The 20,144-nt window shown below is 45.7% G+C and overlaps 1 protein-coding gene and 1 pseudogene across 2 annotated transcripts in view; both read left to right on the top strand.

The window, feature by feature from the left end:
- RNF152 (ring finger protein 152) overlaps positions 1–11,158 on the top strand; it is a 62,687-nt gene extending 51,529 nt beyond the window's left edge. For both annotated transcript variants that reach the window (XM_037035301.1, XM_037035297.1), the window contains exon 3: positions 5,461–11,158. In XM_037035301.1, coding sequence (XP_036891196.1) covers positions 5,611–6,246 — 636 coding nt within the window. In that variant the 5' untranslated portion in view covers positions 5,461–5,610 and the 3' untranslated portion in view covers positions 6,247–11,158. The remainder of the gene's footprint in view (positions 1–5,460) is intronic.
- A 7,000-nt stretch (positions 11,159–18,158) lies between these two features.
- Positions 18,159–18,277, top strand: LOC118980520 (uncharacterized; annotated as a pseudogene).
- Positions 18,278–20,144: the final 1,867 nt, after the last annotated feature.

The following is a 20,144-nucleotide window of genomic DNA, read 5'->3' as shown; positions in this document are numbered from 1 at the left end:
CGCATCAAAAAGACGTGCTATTTCAGTTAAAAGAAGAAAAGCAGGAGAGTGTCTAGTTCCATCTCTGGCTGGGATTTTTCTCAACCCAGCCTTCGAATTTAAGGTCCTCGTGCAGACCACCCAATGAGACAAGTCAAGGTCAGCCAGGTGTAATCAATTTCAGTTTTTGCAGCAGGTCTGAGGCTCTGGAATTAATGCCGCTGTCGCAACTCGAAATCAGGATGTATGAAGAGTCTCCAGAGTGTAAGAGTGGAAGGTGATTAGAGCGAAACTGTCTGGATCACTTATTTCGTTGGCCTTTTGGTCCTCAGGCCTGGACTTCTAAAAATAACTGAGATTAAAAAATTCAGTTGGAAAATAAATAAATCCCCAATTCTTACTTGTTTCAAAAAAAAATTCAGTGTTGGAGACCATTGTGATGTGTCATACCCATGCCTTTTATAAAGATGCTGAAAATTATAGAGGTTTTTTTTTTAAGAAGAAATTTTATGTTGTGAAAATTTGTTATCAAGTGCCAGATATTACCGCCCAGAGGACAGCAGTAACAGACCCTTTGGTCTTTGGCAGTTTTTTCCCTCAAAGCACTCCTCCCCCATAGACATACATCTCAGTTCGTTTTTTCAAGTATTTTAAAACCAAGGTGTGCATTAGTGTGGAGTCCAGCGATTACTCAAGGCCTTTTATCTGCATGTGGTACCACTGATATTATCCTTGAAACTCAGTACCGTTTATGAAGATGTGTTTGAACGTAAGTTCTACCCTGTAAGCCGTAATTATTTTGAGAATGGCCCCCCCCCCTTTTTGTGGCCTGTTTTCCTCTTTGATCTTTACCTTAGGTTCTTTCGAAATAAACTGTGGTGACATTTTAAAACTGTTGCAGTCTATTTCAGTGTATACTTGTTCTTAGGCACCCCAGCAAGGAACCTGTTCTTTTCAATGTAATGAGCCCTGGAGCATCCGATCCTGCCAAACAGTCGCTGGTGGGCGCTTGTGCTTTTGGCCATGATCTCTGGGTTTCTTTTTGAACCGCTGTGGCCCTCGTTTCTGTTTCCCTTCCTTCTGTGGTTTACTCACGTGTTTTGCTGAGTTTATGATGAAAGGGAGAAAGGATGATTCATCATTAGTGTCGGTCTGCAGCCTCATAAATCTTCTTCTCTTTACTTCACTAATCGCCATCATCATCACTAGTTATGCTCCAGAAAGTAAAGTGGAATGCAGTACAGGCTGGCTTGGGAGAGAACACACCGGTGTGTAAATCAGAGAGGCTGCTGTCAAAATGACTTGAGTGACTGTGCGTGGAACTGTCTGACCATTCTGTCTCACCTGTATGGTGAGGCCTTAGAGCTGAGTTGAATGGAGTTGGAGATTTGATTAGTGTAATCTAATTTGAAGAGAGCTCAACAGCAATTAAGTGCACATTACTTGGAACATAAATTCATGGAGAAAATTACATGTTGGTGCTGTTAAAAAAAAAAAAAGGTCCTGCAGGTCTCGGGGCAGGACCAGGGAGAACGCTTGCATTCCTCCCAAGCTGTTCAAGATGGCAGTTCCATGAGAGCCAGGAAGCACCTCTGGGCAGGTCACACACAGAGCTGTGGGGACAGTTGGGAGGAAGGAGGGAACTGGCACCGAGCCCTTCACTGCCTGGCAGTACCGGACTCTGAACCACAACTCCACCCTCCCCAAAGATTCTTTGAGGCCAAAGCCCCCTCCCCCCCCCCCCCCGCCTATTCTCCCACATTTTTATAAGAAAGGAAAGTAAGTAACAGGGGATAAGAGGAAGGTTGAGAAATAAATTGGTGTCAGGCAACATTGTTTGTTCTCAACTCCATTTGTGTTGAGGGTGCTTGCCCTAAGAGACCATTGTCAAGGAAGGCTGACTCCAGGTTCATACAGTTGGAGTGACCTGTGCTTTTTTTCAACTATCCCTGCCCAGTACTGTCATCTCTGCCACCGTGGCTCAGAGATCTGTCCTCTCATGCCAGACACATTGCTGTCTCCCTGTGGGTAATAATATGGCCTGACACAGTAAGGATAGATAAGAGAGAGAATTTGCTAGTACTGACCAGCAAACCCCATGTTTTTGCTGAGAAAAAATAAATTCAGTACCGTGGAGGTGAAGTTCAAAGAATTCCACCCTCGTCACTAACATGCTGGGCATCCCCGCTCCAGTCCCCGCTCCCCACCGCAGCCGTCCATACACTGTCCTCTTCCTAAGCTCCACTCGCTGCCTTCACTTGCTCCTAGGGCTTGGGTCCTCACACTGGACAGCACCCACCTGAACACCCATCTGTCTTGGAGCACCTGAGCCTGCCTCCTTTGCCCCTCTTGGCTCAGATTTCTGTTTTCCGAAGATTAAAAGAAGCGTACCTTGATTGTCCCTGCTCTGAGCTACCCCTGGACCTCACACTGCCTCCCTGGGGACTCTCATTCTTACCTTCCAGCAGCCTCCCCGAGCTCCATCCATGTCACATGCTGACACCACTCAGTGGCACTAGCCACCTCCTGGTCTCTGAACCGTGAGGTCTTTCTCAATGCTCACTCTCAGAACTCTTTGCCTGGGACACTTCGGTGAGTTTCCTCCTGCCTTGCTCGTATTTTTCCTATAGACTGGGCTTAAATATAGGTTTTCCCTGAGGGTCTAATCTATTCTGTTTTGCTTGTCTCTGGCTGATGTCTCTTCTCTGTGGCTGCTACCTAGGTCCCTTGGGTCCGGTCCTGACTTTTCTCTGCAGAGTCAGCCTCCCATTTTCAGCTTCTTTTTGACTCTCTAATATCACTCTGAAGAACACATTTCCTGTCTCTTCAAGCGCCTCACATGGAATACAGCCATAGACCTCATTGTCTTTCTCTTGGTGATCCCTGTGTTTCTCAATGAGAGTGCTCTCCCCTCAAGACTTGGCTTGGCTTCTTCCCTCTCCCAGGCTCATCAGAAGCCACGGCCAGGTCCCAGCCAGCTCCTGTAAGACCTCTCAGCAGTCTCTGTCTCTGTGTGCTAACTGCCCTGTTTGCTTCAGCTACTTATTACTCTTGTCTAATGTGAGAATAGTGTCCCAGTAGGTCTTTCGAATCCCTGCTGAATGTAGCTACCTGATGAGTCATTCTCATACTCCTCACCTTGCCGATGTCTCCCCAGTGCTCAGCAGAAGGCCCCCCGGCCTTGGCCCAGCCCTGGAGGCTGTGCACGGCCGGTGGTCTGTGGCCCTCAACCTGTGGCTGGCTTTGCTCGTGCCTCCCTCCCTGCAGGACCTGCTGTCCCTGGCTGGGCCTGTGGGTACCCATATCAAACACCTACCTGTGGGAGCTGGAACTCCGACACACTTGGGGACGGGCTCTCTATGTGACTCTTGTTAGAAAAAAGTCTTGTAGTCAGTGTCTAGACATAATTCTGTGATTGCTCACTTCCTGTCTCCTGCTCGGGCTGATTTCTGACCAGGAAATAACCTGTTCTCTGATTTTACATGTGGAAATCTTCCCCGTGGTCCAGATTTGTCACTGAGCCACCCCTGATTCCTCCAGCGCCTGCACGGCACGCATCACTTTGTATGGATAGCTGTTTGCGTCCTGCTAGGCTGGGAGTTTCTTACGGGCAGTGACAAGGTCTTAACTACAAGGAACAAAAGTAAATACTGTGATAACTGACCCATGGTAGCTGTGCAATGAAAATTGGAATGAATAAATGAATGGAAGAGAAAAAAATTACATTCATTCTGACCTAACTTTGAATTGCTTCAGGGCAGGATTTGGGTCTGATTCTTATTCGTATCCTGCAGTAGCTAGATGGGTGCATGAAAGATACCGGATAGGGATTTTATTTTTCTATTTTTTTCCAGGTTTATTGAGACATAATTGACAAGTAAGAAATTTAAAGTATACATTGTGATGATTTGGTAAATGCATACATTGCGAAGGCCCCTCCCCTCCCTGTCTAGCTGGTTATGTATCTGTCATCTCACATACTTATATTCCTTTTTCACTCTTTTTGGTGAGACTATTTAAGTTCTACTCTTAGCGAATTTTAATCAATAAATATTCATTGAAGTAGTGGATAGATAAATATGATACGAACTTTCTGAATGCTGTATTACTGTATACTACTTTTAATAATTTAATACAACTAAAATATTTTCAAAATATGTTGCTCTCTTGGTTGTCACTTTGTTAATTTTTATCAGTGACTATTTTTTACATCGTACTTTTTCTGTGTTCTTAATTTTGACTTCAATGTGTTCGTGCATTCTGAATTTCACAAAGGAAATTAGGAAAAGAAGCTTGACTTTTTCAGAAAAATGTGAAAAAGCGTTTCCATCTCTTCAGCTCCTGCCTCTGGTTGTGGGTGGGGTTCTAGAACTAGCGATTATTTCTACAGTAGTGGTTCAATGGTTCTTTCCAGAGTCACCACAGCTCCATGCAGAGACACGTAATTTGGACGCTTTCAGTAGGAAACAGAGGCAGGAGGCCTTTACTAACACTGCTTTGCACTAAGCGGTGCCTCCAGCCCCCCAGGCTGAGTCATACGGGGTTACCCTGCAGCTGAGCCACGCCAAGAGGCTGACACTGTGCTTTTTCTGGGGAGTGGGTGGGGGAAGTCTGCTTGCCTGCCTGTCCTCCAACAACCTTTCCCTGGAACACCTGATTAGGATCAGTTCATGGTCTTTGATGGTGGTCTTGTTACTTGGTGCAAGCCTAAGGAGGAATGAAATTAATAAACTGCCTGAGTGGTAGTCGTGATCCCCCATGCCTTTGTGACCCTTGCTGCCTCAAGGTTCATTGCCTCTGGTGGTTTGTGTGGTGGTCTTGTCTTATTTTTTGTGTCTTGTTTTGCTGTTGTCTCTCTTAAAATCAATGGACAAGAATGACCTTGGTTCAAGTGGCTTGATGGGCAAGGGGACAGAGGTCCGTGTGTGCTCTCTTGGCATCATTCTGATGACCTGTCAGAGAGGAACGGTCCCAACCCCTGTCCAGTGGCAACTTACTTACACAAAGCACCTACATTGTAAAGTTGTTTGCATTTGGCAATGAATACCTACAGGAGGGCAAGTGGGGTAAGGAAAAGAAGGTAAGAAGATTGAGAGACAGACCTTTAACTTTTAGAAAATGCTACGAAGTTATTGGAAGCCAGAGAATTTCTCCAGTGTATTGGAAGGATAATCCAGGTCCACTGGAATGTACAAAAGAAATAACAGAGTGGCCTTTTTATGAAACGTGGGGCATTGTGTACCCACATACCCCGGAGGTATTTGCTTCTTTAGAAATGGGCGAAGTATTTGCCTTGACCGGCCGCCTGAAACAAGTCACCAGCACTGGACAGACCGGGAATCCTACAGTCTTGAGGGTGGGGAACTTTTATGTTTTTACCTACTGTCAAAACCTTTGAGCAACGGCATAAATCCATCTGATATGCCGACCTTTGTGCTTGCTTGAAATAATTAACTCTGTGTGCATTTTTGTCTCCTTCAGAAATGAACACACCTGAGCGTCCTCGATGCCTGTGAGCTCCCCAGTCACCTCGTGACTTTGGAAAGGCTCCGTGAAGGAAGGTGCCAGAGCAGTGGCCTCGGAGAACAAGGCTCTTCCTCCTGGCCTTGCCTTCCCTGCTCCCAGTTCACGATGGAGACGATCTCCCAAGATTCTTTGCTGGAATGTCAGATCTGTTTCAATTATTACAGCCCCCGGCGCAGGCCCAAGTTGCTGGATTGCAAACACACCTGCTGCTCCGTGTGCCTTCAGCAGATGAGGACAAGCCAGAAGGATGTGAGGTGCCCTTGGTGCCGGGGCATCACCAAGCTGCCTGCAGGCTTCTCCGTGTCGCAGCTCCCCGACGACCCGGAGGTCCTTGCCGTCATTGCCATCCCGCACGCCTCTGAGCACACCCCAGTATTCATCAAACTTCCCAGCAACGGGTGCTACATGCTGCCCCTGCCCGTCTCCAAGGAGCGAGCCCCGCTGCCCGGAGACTCAGGCTGCCGCCTGCTGCCCGGGAACCAGCAGAAGTCGGCTACAGTGGTGACCATCCCAGCAGAGCGGCAGCCTCTGCAGGGCGGGCCCCCCCAGGAGGAGGCGGTGGAGGCGGTGCCACCGGTGGTGGAGGAGGAGCCGGGCAGGCGTGGTGTGGCGAAGAGCTCCACCTGGTCTGGGGTGTGTACTGTGATCTTGGTGGCCTGCGTCCTGGTCTTCCTTCTGGGCATCGTGCTCCACAACATGTCTTGCATTTCTAAGCGTTTCACTGTGATATCCTGTGGCTGAAGAGGGCGTCAAGGAGGTCTCTTGTGGGTGCCGACCAGGGCTTGAGCAGGTGTGGGTGGTTGGACCGAGGGGAGATGATGGGGGCGACGCTGATCGTTTGGTGCCGAGGGCTGGTTTCCGGGCTGCCACTCGATGGACCCAAAGCAGAGGACAGAATGGGAGGTCTCCACGAGAGACTGGGCAGACCACTCTGAGCATTGATGGCAGCAGCTTTGAAGATGATTGCATGCATCCTCATAGTCACTTATTAAATGGACTGCAATTTATGATTTTCCAAAATCACGTGGCAAGATAAACGTATTCTACTTGGACGTGACTCTGCGCAAGTGCACACAATGTGATCTTCTCTTCAGTGTGGTAGATTAAACCGGAGATGCTATGTACAGATGCTGGAGAGTAGAATTAACCCTGAGAACCCACAGCCAAGTTCAGCGATGACACCCAGCACCGGTTCCTTTCCTTTTTTTACAGTGAAACCCAGTCTTCATTCAGTTGCCAAGGCCTTTTATACCTTTTGAATGGCACCCCAATCATGCTGAGTTCAGCGGACCATCATTTTTTGAAGGAAATATTTGAATGAGTGTTCCCACAGTGCTGTGTTTTGTCGCGCGCCTTCCTTTTCCTTCCCGTGGAATGAGAGCCCGGCCCGCGTTTCTTCAGTGGAGGAAGCCCACCCGGGGAGCAGTGGACTGAGTAATGAGGAGACATGCCTCATCCTACAGGAGAACTCTTTGCCAATTTTTCTCAAGCCATCTCACAAGACCAGAATTCTAAATGTAAATATTGTGCATCTGTGTGTGTGCGCGCACGTGTGTAATTTGATTTGCCTCAGGTTTTGGATCTCGTCAGGAGAATCCCAGTAGGAAGGCTTGGTGGGTGCTAGCGAGTCCAGGGTCTGAAATGGTTACCTCCTAGGCACTGGGACCCACTGGTGAGGTGTGACGACGCACTTGTCACTTCCAGCACTCGCTCCTCTTCTGTGTTGCGGTCCAGCCTCGTGTTCTGTAAGGTGCAAGTGGAGAGGAACAGGGCCTGGCCTTTGGAATGGCCGTGAGTGTCCTTGCCCGGTGACATAGCTGGACTGGTGTTTCAGTAGGCAGCCCGCGGTGATTTTTTTTGAAAGATATTATTGTCCCATGAGAGAATAATTCTAAACCATTCAGAACCCCAGTTTCCTCTTGTTGTAGGAGTAAGACTATCTCTTGTATGTGGACCTATGTTTTTATTGGGAAAAGTGGCAAGGTAAACCAACGGCTCACATTCTCAATTTAAACGGACCAGTTCCTCCTAAATTCTCAAATATGCTTCAGTACGTAATGGTCTTTGGATGCTCACGAAGAAAGATCTGCTAGTATTAAGTGATAAATTGCTATGCCTGGAAGTGTGTGCATGGAGAAGTAGCTGTGAGCTTTACGGCTCTTTTCTAATTTCTTTCATGGAATTCCCGGAGCAAGTGCTATGTGACAAAGACTCCTCACAAATATGGATGTTTATGTTTCATTTAATCCATGCAGCTGGGGGAGGGAAAGATCAGCAGTAACTAGTTCCAAAAAGCAAGGCTTAGAAATAACCCTGTATGATAGAGACAATTTAATTTACTTACATGCTAACTATTACCTTCAAGCAGCACAAAATATGCACATTAAGCTGATGGAAATTGTGTTAGATAAAATGACAGTAGAATGACTAGAATCCAAAGCTAATGCTGTTCATTGGTGTGGGAATTCAATATAAAAATAGGAACTCGGGTTTTTCAAATCTTTCCAATTTTTTTTCTGCAGACCTTTAGGAAACGTATTCGAAAGCTCAAGCTAGAAATTAGGTTAAAATGCCATTTTACTCTGTAAGCTATGGGACATTATACAACAAATCTAGGATTTATTTGGTATTAATAATTTAGGTATCATATTAGCTGAATGCTATCCTCTATTACATAACATAATATACTGTTGGGTTAGTGTCAATTTCTCAGACTCAACCAGGCTGCTGTAATGCACGTCTGACCTCATTTCTCTTCCTCTTGGGGGAAAAAAAACAACAAAACACAGAATTGTTGCAGTAAGAACACTGCTTTTTGAATGGACTTTACCCTTGCAATTTTCAGCCATGCCATGTTCCAGTTCATTGTGTAAATGCTGTCTGCATATGTTTGTGTACAGTAGGAAATGACCGGCTGTCTAGCGTAGTATTTGATAAGACTTCTCCATGTTAAGTAGGTTACATACAGACACTAACATGTATGACAGTCCTGTGCCCTGTGTTTCTTAGTGTAAAAATACTGAGTAAAAACTTTCACGTAACTTCTCCTTCAAAGCAATCCGAAGCTAGAGCTGCAGTTAAGCAGCGGAAAATTAATCAGCTCTATGGTAGATTCTTGACTTTACAACCTAGAGTAACAATAACAACCAAATCAGAATTTTCTGTACGAGTGTTACTGACGTAAGAAATAGTGTTTGAGTGCATTCTGCCGCAGTTACTTGTGCACCTGTTCGTTGGGGTGTGCACTTTGTGTGTGTGTGTGTGTGTGTGTGTGTGATGTCTCAGTCCGCCTGATAAGAGTTTTTGTAGACTTGATGTTTACCATTGCTCTGGCCTCTTCTGGCAGTCACCCATGACACTGACAACTCATCTACCCCATGTGACCAAAGTCCAGTGACACAGTTGGCCGGAATTTACAGTTGCACATCCGTGAAGAAAAACCACAACAGAAAGCACAGAAAGTAAGAGCTGAAAGCAACCTCCAGGGCCTTCATTTTGAGGACAAACCCACCGAGGCCCACAGAGTTGCGGAGTCACGTGGCAGCTTGGAATTCAGCAAAGGGAGAGGAGAACTTCGTGCTGTGGCTTCCTCTTCTTCCCAAGCCTGTCGACCTCTCTGGGCAGTGGACGAACTTTTCCAGGGTGGATGAATACCCTTCATGGACTCAACTCTTGCTTTAAAGTTTTTCTTTTGTAGATTTATATATTCATTTTTTAGTTAGCATCTACCTCTCTGGGAAATCAAAGGAGGGTTGATTTAGGGGTGAGTATAGACTTTTAAAGAAAACCATGTGATTTGAATTTTTTACTTGCAAACCATTGTCCCCCCCCCCAACCCCCTGCCTTCTTTGTAAAGGACAATGAGTGTTATGTAAATAGTACACTATAAGAAGCATGAATTTTTGTTTTTATTAATAATCTTGACATAAGCCAGAAAAGGCTTACTGTGTTCAGTAGAGCCCAGCGGGCTATCAAAAAGCATTGTCTTTGGAAAATTTTTGTGTAGCTACCCGAGGCATCAGTTGTGATGAAAAGCAAATCCGTTATCAGTTCCCATCATACTGTGTGGTCAGAAAGCTCTCAAGTATACTCTTTAAATATATAGTTCAGTTTTACTCTTCTGCACAACTGGAGAGTGGATCCCCTGAATGTCAGACCACGGGGGTGCAGCCCTCGGGGCCATCCAGGTTGGTGCGGCTCAGAAAGTCGCACTTTCTGTGATAATGGAAATATGATGTAACCTATGTGGTCCCGTATCAGGCAGTTGAACTGAGGTTAGTTTGCCTGAGTAACAGGATTTTGTATTGTATTATTTAATTTTAAGTTATTTAAATGTAGTCACTCATGGTTAGTGGCCAACACATTGGCCAGCACAGTTCCGGATGGTTGTGCAATGGTGTCTAGCATTGAAGTATTGGGAGCAACAGTGAGGCTAAGAAGAAAGCTTGTGGTTTAATAGCAACATGCAGTTGGCTAAAGAAAAAACAGAAACAGAAAAAAAACAAACAAAACCTTTCCAGGCTTAACAAGTGTATGATCTCAAGTACCACAGTAAAAAATCACCGATCGCCCTTTGGGTTTATCAGATACTTTGGGTCAAGGCATGATCAGAACACTCAGCGAAGCCTAAAGAGTGCTGTTGAAGCCCCTTTTCTGGTGATCGGCTGCATGTGAGTCTGTTGCCCCCACACAGTAGTTAGACAGTAGCTGTAAACCATTTGACTTGCAAGTTATGCATGACCTGTGACTGTGAAAATGTGTTTAGGGTTTTGTGGCCAAACAGTAAATGTTACAGAAAAAAAAAAAAAGCCTGATGCAGTCTCTCTTCGCTTCCCACACCTTACCCGGACCTCAGTGCTGCATTAGTGAGGTGTGGGGTGGTGGAGAGCAAGCATGTTTTACGCTGCTCGTGGAGGAGAGCGTTTCTGTTCGCCCTGGGCGTCTGCCGGCAGGTCCCTGTCTGGTGTGGCGTATGTGGGCGTCATTCTCCGTTTGCCAGACTCTGCCATAGGTACTGTTTTGTCTTTAGTCTTGCTGGGTTTCTGGCTTTTCGTTATCACTGAAAGAATTGAAGATTTGCAGCTAGGCACAGACACTTTTTTTTATAAGCATTAAAAAAACACTGCCCATGGAAGTTACTAAAAATGGCTTTTTAAGTGGGTAAATGGAAGCAGAAAAATTCAGTGGGCGCTATATAGTCATAGAAAGATCAGGCTCTTCCTGATAGTACAACGTTTGTTCCAGTCTAGATTTGGGTGTTAATGAGTTCCCGAAGTTCGATTTGAAAACCCATGCTGTGTCACAACTGGTTAGTCTGCTTTCCATTGTTTCTGAATATAACACAAACCCCATGCATTTGCTCCCACTTCGCAGGATTGAGTTGATTCCCCCATCCCCAGAACTCATCAGTGGGCGTTGACTCTTCTTTTAAAGCTTGTTTTAAAAAATTACTAAAAAAAATATTTGGGGGAAGGGGCATAATGACAGTGTTTTTTTTAGACTACAAGGAAGTTAGAGATCCAAAGTTCCTGGTCTGAGAGGGGTGATCTGCACAGGATTCGGATTTCTCTCTTCTCTCAGCAAAACGATGCTGCTAACCCATCAGCATTTTGTTTGCACACAAGACAAGTCATCGATCTGTTGTTGCTCTGACGAAAAACAAGGGGATATTCAAGCCATTGGTTTTTTTCTGACAGTTGATTCACATATAGGTGTAGATATATAGATGTAGATACATGATTTTGCAGCAATGAGTTAAAATCAAGTAAAGATGCTAGTGGTCATGGTTTTCAGTTTGTGGCTTGCATAATGTTGAATTTAGATGTTTATATCTTAACAAATTCTATTGGCTGCATCCATTATATCAAGCTGTCCACCTTTGTGAGTGTCTATATAACTAAACTCTTGAGACTTTTCAAATATATGAAGAGGTGGGTTCCGCATACACTTTCTTGGAACATCATTGGTGGTTGAAGAACTTAAGCAGGTGGGGTGTTTAATTTCTATCTTCCAAATAGCTTCCTGTTTGGCCTCGCTCGAGTGGTCCTGGATAGAGCACCTTTCTTCTTGAATTCTTAGACTGTGGCTCTGGTTTTTCTGTACAAGTTTCCTTGCACAGTTGAGCCAATGATCTTGTTGGGTTTTTTGTTTGTTTGTTTTTTCAGGATTTACTGCCTGGGGTATCCCACTATCTGTATCTCACTTATGGTGTAGTGGTGCTTGAAAACACTCTTCTCGTTAGCTAGACTTTCTTATTCTAATCTAAGGTTTTTGATACTCTTCATATTATATGAATCCTTTTAGGGACAATCAGTCATTATTTGTGGCAAAGTACTGAGGGCTCTTGAAGTCTGTAACAGCATGGATTTTCCTTGTTTTTCTGGGGGTGTTTTCTATAGCTCTACCTGTTCTACACACCGCCCTAAATTCATCATCTTGGCTGTAGGGCTAGTGGCCAACAGGCAAGTATTCTGTGGTCTTCCTGGAGTGTGAGTTACTGGGCTATTCTAACAAGAGTTTTCCAAAGGGACGCTGAGTCTTTAATTTGACATTGGCTTTTTGAGAATCCAGGAGTAGAAGGTTGGGTATAATTGATAGTGGTGAAGGAACTGGGCTGTAAGAGGAAGGAAGTAGATGAGGCAACTGCCCCTCTAGGGGACCAAGGTGATATTTATGTCATCTCTGTTCAAACAGCGGCAGGACGGACGAGCTGCTATCCTACACTTGCTTCAGACGATTCCTGTGTGGGGTTCCCTGGCTGAAGTACAACCCAACCATTGAGTGCATCCTGTGTGGAATTGGTGGAGGCAGGGCCTTGGACCTATTGCAAAGGATGGATGGATCTGCCCAGAGAGTGAGAAAAGATAGGCATAAAAGGGAAGGAAATCTCTAGTGGGATTATAGCTCCAAAGCAAACTGGGTAGGAGCTGGAGGTCAGTCCTGGCGGAAACCAGCTGACGCACTGAAGTTGGGAATCATGGCCAAGCACAATTTGTCATGTCAGCGTGGGCTACCAGATTCAGTCCACAGTGTTTCTGTTGAAGGCATACAGGGTTGTGCCAAGCAGATGAGAGGGTCCAAGGGGCTCCCCGCGTGGTCAGCACGCTGGGCAATTTCAGAGCCTGCTCCGGTGCTGGTGCTGAGTCGTGGACAAAACTCTGCTCACAACATCCTCTTAGCAAAGGAATACGATGCCTGTACCTGTGCACATGTCCTGACGTGACTAGGTTAATACCAGGGGGAGGCACGTTCAAGAACATTTAGGTTTCTGTCCTGGTTGTTGTCATTTATTCTGTTTTTCTTCCATTGCTCATTCCTGTTTGCCTCACTTGACAGTGGCAGGTGGGGAGGCCCGTTTCAGCTCGGGGTGGTTTTGAACTCCAACATCAGCCACGCAGCTGCCGCACAGGGTCCCTGCGCTCACGGCTGTACCAGCGGGTTGCCAGGCCCTCTTCATAACCAATACTCCAGTCAGATGGCTAGATTAATGCTGCTCACAGGCTGCTCACTCAAGTCCGTGACAGGTTTCATTTATAATTATCTGGATTATTTATTTTAGAAGCTTTTCTTTGAAAGGGTTGAATCGCCCTACAGATAAATGAGCTGCTGGGCTGTGTAGAAAACACTGTCTAAATGTTGCCAAATACTGACTTCATAAGCGGGGGTGGGGTGGGGGGGGAGTTTATCAAGCTGCTGTGTATTAATCTGAATGTCTTAAAAGCATTCTTGCTTGCTCTCTCTGTTGTAGATGGTGTCTTAGTAAGTCCTGAGTTTTTCCAATGAACTCAATTTTAATATATGGTATTTTTGTATGCCAAACTGGTGTCTTGTCCTTTGTATATGTGGTAATGTTGATTTTATGACTACTGTTAAAACACATTTGCTATGATTAAAATTCATGAAACGATTTCAAATAGACTCATGCATTGGTTTTTCCTCCCCCCCCCACCTCCACAAAGATTAAAAAAAAAGTAGCTGGAATTTTCATCACTAGCTACTTTTAGGGTTTTAATAGACTAAACTTTATGCAACAAGGAGCTCCCAAACCAAGGATGTTAAGTGGAGGTGACCTTCAATTGGCTCCTCAGAGGAGCTGAAAAACGCATTTGTAATGAGCAAGCCCGGCGTGTTTTTACAAGTCGGGTTTTTGTGGCTTCTGGTCGCCCTGCCTTTATCTTCCACTGTTTAGAAATGACGCTGTGCATGTCCGGCCCCAGGCGGACCATCTGGTAGGTGCTGAGTGGAGGGCAGCTTCAAGCATTTGTAGTGAGAGGCGCTGTGACCCACCTCAGCTGAGTCTGGAGAGGTATCCTTCAATAAATGCTCTTATTAATGGGGTGGAGGGTGCTTCAGAGAGCTGTTTTCAATCGAAGCATCCTGTCTTTCAATGACTGGATCGTGTCAAGGAATTTCAATTCAGTTTAGCAGGTGGCCTCATCCTAATTAAGGGGTTATTGATGATCTAATATGCATGGATGCTGGGGTAAGCATGGTCTGGCTCTCTAAGAAAAAAATTTTTTGAGAGGTTACTGTTCAATACCCATTTCTTGTACCAAAACTGAAGCTTTGTAATAGCCCAGATTTTGAAAGTGTGAAAATGCATTTAGCATGTTTTAGAACTTCTGGTATAGATTTCCTTGGTCCCAAATAGTGTGGCAGGGTAGGAGGGGTGGGGGGAGGGAGACTCATTGTTAGCTGCTTGCTCTTGCCAAATTTCTCTGTCAGCTAGGGATGCCTTACTTCTCCACCCCTTAGGTCTCCCACGCCAGGGCTGGGTTGGAGGCAACTTTTCTGTAGCCTTAGTGGGGACCAGAGCCAAGGAGAGGGGGTCATGAGAGGACCCTGCCTGTGTGTCTTGTCCACGGTAAACCACTTGGGCAACTCCTTCAGATGGCACTGGGTGACAATGGTTTTCTGCCTTGGGGTCAGGCAAGAAGGAGAGGTGAGCCTGTGCCAACTCCATGACCTTTGCCTTTAGGGCCCCTCCCTGCAAAAGGGGGGCTGAGTGTGAGTAGCTGAGAGTCAGGGTGGGGGGTATGGGAGGGTGCACGGAGAGGGAGTGGAGCCAGGCCCGGTGACCCATGGGTGCCACCCTGACTGTCACTTTTTGCATACATACCCGCCCCTCCAAATGGCCAGATTTCCTGAAGTGAAAGCCTGTCTGTCTACCAACGCATTATTTTTCTTAGTGCTTTTGTTTCCAGTGATAATTCGTGGAGGAGAGGCCGTTTTCAGTGTGCACACACATGGAGCACCCAGGCTGGGTAAATGGCACCTGCAGTGGGTGGGGGCTGGGAGCAGGTGATGCTAGAATTAGAGTGAGCCTCTGCTTTTCTTTTTAGAGGTTTGAAACTTGCACGGTTTTACTGGACCCCCCAAATGATACAGCTGTAATTGGAATCTGTCTCTCCCTTTCACGTGCCTACCGCCCCCCTTCCCCATCCTTCTTCACACAGTTGTGCTTGACAAATGATTTTATTATTCACAAGTGAACAAGTGTATAGATGTACATGTGCATATGTGTGTGCATGCATGTACATGCATGACCGAGGTCTGTCCAGATCATATATCCAGCCATGTAATATGAAAAATAGAGACATTTATTGAAGAAACATTGACACAAGAATTATTGTACATGGACAATGACACCTCCGTCCCCTTCAAAGTAGGCACCTTGGGACCTCACATGGTTCTCCCAGTCGCCATCAGCTGCCCCATCGTATTTTTCTGAGCCTCATCATCGATGGTCTGAAATCTCTTCCCTTTCAAAGGTGATTTTAGTTTTGTGAAAAGGCAGAAGCCACAGGGCACCAAATCTGGGCTGTAGGAGCGCTGAGTCACCTGGGTGATTTGCTCTTTCACCAAAAAACTCTGCAGAGATGTGAAGTGCGAGCGGGTACAGTGTTGTGATGAAGCTGCCAATCATCAGTTGCCCATGGCTGTGGCCTTCTGAATCATCGCAATAGTTCCCATAGGAATGGGAATGTTCGAGCTTCATGCAAAATTTGATGCAGATCTGTTACTCTACTTGCTCTGTCATTTTGAGTGTAACGGCCACACAGTACACATACTCAACATTGTCTACCACCTCCACTGACTAGTACAGCGTCGCCGCTGTTCACGCATGCTCATTCCAGTCCACTCTCCATGGCTGCCAGGTTACATCAATGTCACAGAAACTGTTCTGGTTATGTTAATAATGGTTGGATTTTTATGAGACAGACCGCATGTGTATACACACATACATGAATATTTCATGGGCACTTGGCATGGGTATTTTTTTAAGGTTGGAGAATGAAGATCTTTAGAGAGAGATCAAAGTAGAGAAAAGTACTCAGGTTTGGCCACAAAGAAAGAATAATTTACATGGAATCACGAGGAAGATTGGGGAGGGGGAACTTCCCCTGTAATGACTTCATCCTTCGCTCAGAGTTCGTACTGATCGTCCAGCTGCAGAGACAAACAACCTGGAAACATCCCCTGTTCTCGTGGGCCTCACCGTCTTGTAGGAGAGACAGACGGGCCTTACTAACTAAACGATGTTTATGCCCAGTGCCGAGGGAGGCGCATGGTGTTTGAATGTGTTTACAGGGAAGATATGGGCTGACCTGGTGGGTCCAGGGTGTGGAGAGGGTCAGAAAAAGAAAGGCTTTCTGGCGGAAGTGGCTTCCAGGATTAGATCTGAAGGATAAATTGGGACCAGTGAGGACCATGTGAGAAGGAACAATAAGAGACAAAGGAAGCATTTGAGGAGAGAGGGACGCCCTTTCTTGTTCGGCCCCCTGCCATTCCTGCATTGCCTTGTGCTGTGTTACCCAGCAGTGGATGACATTTCAGTGTGACTCTCCAGTCCCCAAGAATATCTACAAAGGGGCGTTTTGCAAAGGCACAGCGTGGGGGCTGTTTTGCTGGAACACATTTTCATCAGACATCGTTACGTGCGAGACCCGCTCCACAATGGACATCTCGGCTCATTGCGCTTGCATAACTCAGGGCTATTTCCCCTGCCTATGCCATGTGCAGAGAGAGAAAAGGACACGTGGAATCTTTTGGTCCAGTTCTTATGCTGTTAGTTTCTGAACTGGGTCTGACATCACTGATGTAGGGCACAGCTCCGCCTCTGCCCAAGGTAAAGCCTGGATGGAGAAAAGCATTTTCCAAGCTANCAATGGACATCTCGGCTCATTGCGCTTGCATAACTCAGGGCTATTTTCCCCTGCCTATGCCATGTGCAGAGAGAGAAAAGGACACGTGGAATCTTTTGGTCCAGTTCTTATGCTGTTAGTTTCTGAACTGGGTCTGACATCACTGACGTAGGGCACAGCTCCGCCTCTGCCCAAGGTAAAGCCTGGATGGAGAAAAGCATTTTCCAAGCTACATTTTGGGATATTAGTAGGCGTTATATGAAAAATGTTTTGTGGTTACATAAACTCACTGCAGGTAGTGTTTTAAACTGCAGAACTTTTCAGAGCTTTAACGTATGTCTTAGTTTTAGAGAAACAGAACCTATAGGATGGGTGTGTGTGTGTGTATTCTCTCCCCCATATATGTATACATGAGATACACAGTGTACAGCTACACATTTTTATCACATTTGCATACATAGCATGTATCTGTAGCTTAGGTATCTATGTTTTGTGTCTCTCTCTGTATGTCTATCTATCATCAATGGAGAGATTTCTTGTAAGGAATTAGCTCATGTAGTCATAGAGACGGGTAGACACAAAATCTTCAAAGTCGGCCATGAGGCTGCAGGCCCAGGGAAGAGTTGACGTTGCAGCTTGAGTGGAAAGGCAGATTCCCCTTCCGCCCTCGGGCCAGCCTTCTCTCCTAGGGGCTTCAGATGATGGACTAGGCCCTCGCACATTATGGGGAACAATCTACTTAACTCAAAGTCTACCGATTTCAATGTTCATCTCTCCGAAACATACCTTCACAGCAACATCTAGACCAGTGTTGGACTGAGTATCTGGGTGCCGTGGCCTATCCCAGTTGACACGTGAAACTAACCGCCACAACATGCTTAAAGGTCTTTGCAAATCCCTGAAAGGGGAAGACAGCACAAACCCCTTTCTCCCCACTTACTTAAGAGGCCATTATTTGCAGAACACCTATTAATGTCTGGTAGACCACACATTGGGGAATACTGACCTTGAGTCATGATTCACAATTTTTACTTATCCCAGATAATCAAAATCTGGCAAAAAAAACCACATTAGTGTATACAATGTATGTAATAAGATTAAACCATTAGGTCATATGTTTGCTTCTGTATTTTAAAACAATGTGATGCAAATGTAAATTTAATACTTGTATGAGACTTACCTTATTGGTAGATTTTAAGTAATTTGCATGCTAAAATTCTAAGCGCTGCACACGTTACTAGAAAAATGTTCTCACATTAGCAAATTATAGGGGAATATATGTGTACATCTGCTTTAGTAATAAAGACATAGATGATTCATACTTGAGCCTAGTGCATACGTGCTGGAGTAGTTTGGTAAAATTATAGCCTAAAAAATCATAAATATTCATTAGTACATAGTGTGGGGTTAAAAACAACCCACAACAAACTAAATTGATAGTGATGAGAAAAACTAACAATAATTTGCTATTAAGAAGCAAGAAGAACAGCAATTAAAAAACATCATTGCCAGCAGCACTCTGTGGCAGACGATCAGCACTGTCTGACACAATTTGAGCTCTAGCAACAGAGTCTAGCCCAGGCCAGTGCTCTCTGCATGAGACAAGCCGTCATATAGACTCAGCGTGAAAACGCGGAGACCGTCATCATGCAAGGCATAACCAGTAATGAATCTGTAGCCCTCCTCCAAATTATGGGCGTTCGACTATTGGCATGCACACCTGTGCAGTCGGAGTCTTGTGATGTTAGTAAAATACTGAATTGGAGCCATGCCAAATTCTCTAAACCCTAAAACGCATTCATGTTAGTCTCAAATTACCAAATTTAGCAGAACATATGTAGGCAACTATGAATGAGTTCATCTCACTCGGGCATTTAAAAAGAAGTTTTCGATGGGGAAGTAGAATCCATGAGGAAGACCTGTGGGGCCCTCAGGGAGTGGTACTGGGGGGACCGCTGCTGGAGGATTGGACAAATGGAGGATTTTATGAATATGTGCAAAGCACCGAAAAATAAATTTTATTTCCATTCCATAGAGCATCAGTAGACATGTAAGTTTCAGGAATGAAATCAATAGTTGTAATATTTCAAATATACTCAATCTATAGGCAATATACGAACAATCTGTGCTTCTGTGAATTTCTACCTGTTGTCACGTGTTTAAACACAAGTCCCCACCACACGGTTAAGTTGCCTAGTGACTTCCATTTCCCGATCGTCACCATCGAGGACGAAGCCCATCTCCTTCCCAGCTTCCTGGGGGGCAACGGAGAAGTGGTCTTGACTTTATCCCAGGTGAAATGCCCCATCTTTGCCGCGTTGGGAAGGGTAGCATTCATTCCAAAATACAACGTTTGCGCCTCCTGGGGTTTCCACCAGCTCTCCGAGGCTTTTCCAAGGAAGGTATTTGGTGGTTTTTATATTTATGGAAACTTCTGTTCATTTCAGAGGACTTTAGTTTATATAATTCTGGCAAATGGGTTTTGCTTTGAAGACAAAGGGGAGACTTCACGTGTACGTTTGGAAGATAAGCAGAACGAGTGGTGAAATGCACGGATACATGGGGGGAAGGCTCCCTACAAGAGGCTGCGAACGAGACCACTGACAGACGAGACCCTGCCGATCCTGCCCGAGATCTCTCCCTGCCAGGCTGGGACCTATCCATGCTTCCCACTCACCGTCCCATCCCCAGCCCCCAGTGGAGTGACTGACACTCCGTAGAGATCTGCCCAGTGAGTGCCTGAGCCGTCTGGCCTGCTGAGATAAGCCAGTAGATCAGGCTTCAGGGGTCTCTGCCAGTTCTGGAATCTGCGGGTGGCTGGGGCTGTCTTCTCTGCCCATCTCATCACTCTCTGCCCTCAGATTCTTGCTATTGCTCTGGGGGATCGTTGGCTTTCTCCTTCCTGCCCATCAAACCCAGTTTAATGAGCTCTTCCTGTTCAGCTGTCTTCCTGCAGCGAAGTCATTTCCTCTTCCTCAAAAGGTTCATGCCCCAGGCTCATGGGCTTGACCACTTCGCTCGTTAATCAGAATTCATTGATGAGCTCATACCGGCCCTCTTGGTTTGACCACCTGCCAACGTTGTGCTCTCCCCAGAGTCCATTCATTTGCCACACTCTATTTTTTTATATTAATTGTGATATGTGGTGTGTGTTTAGGAGGGAAGGGACAGGGCTTAGACTAGGGTGAGGCCAGTGAGGCACCTGGGAGGTACGCACTGTCTGAAAATCCTTACCTCAGTTCAGTCCCAGCTCTGGGAGCAGGAAGGACGGGTGAGTGTGAGCATGAGTGTGTGAGTGTGTGTGTGAGTATTAGCAAATGTGTGTGAGTGCATGTTAGTTGAGACTGTGACTGGTAACATCCAGATATACATCACACGTTTTCCTAACAGTTGCTAGGAGTGTCTTCTATACATAAAAGGTGCTCAGTAATTACTGGCTGTGCCCAAGTAGAAAGTGACCCAAATACAAGGTCGTACTTCATCTTCCCGGTTGAA

Source organism: Sturnira hondurensis, unplaced genomic scaffold (genome assembly GCF_014824575.4).
Source record: "Sturnira hondurensis isolate 20B ecotype Veracruz unplaced genomic scaffold, ASM1482457v3 Scaffold0001872, whole genome shotgun sequence".
Taxonomy (NCBI): Eukaryota; Metazoa; Chordata; class Mammalia; order Chiroptera; family Phyllostomidae; genus Sturnira; species Sturnira hondurensis.
This window is presented reverse-complemented; position numbering and strand designations above follow the sequence as displayed.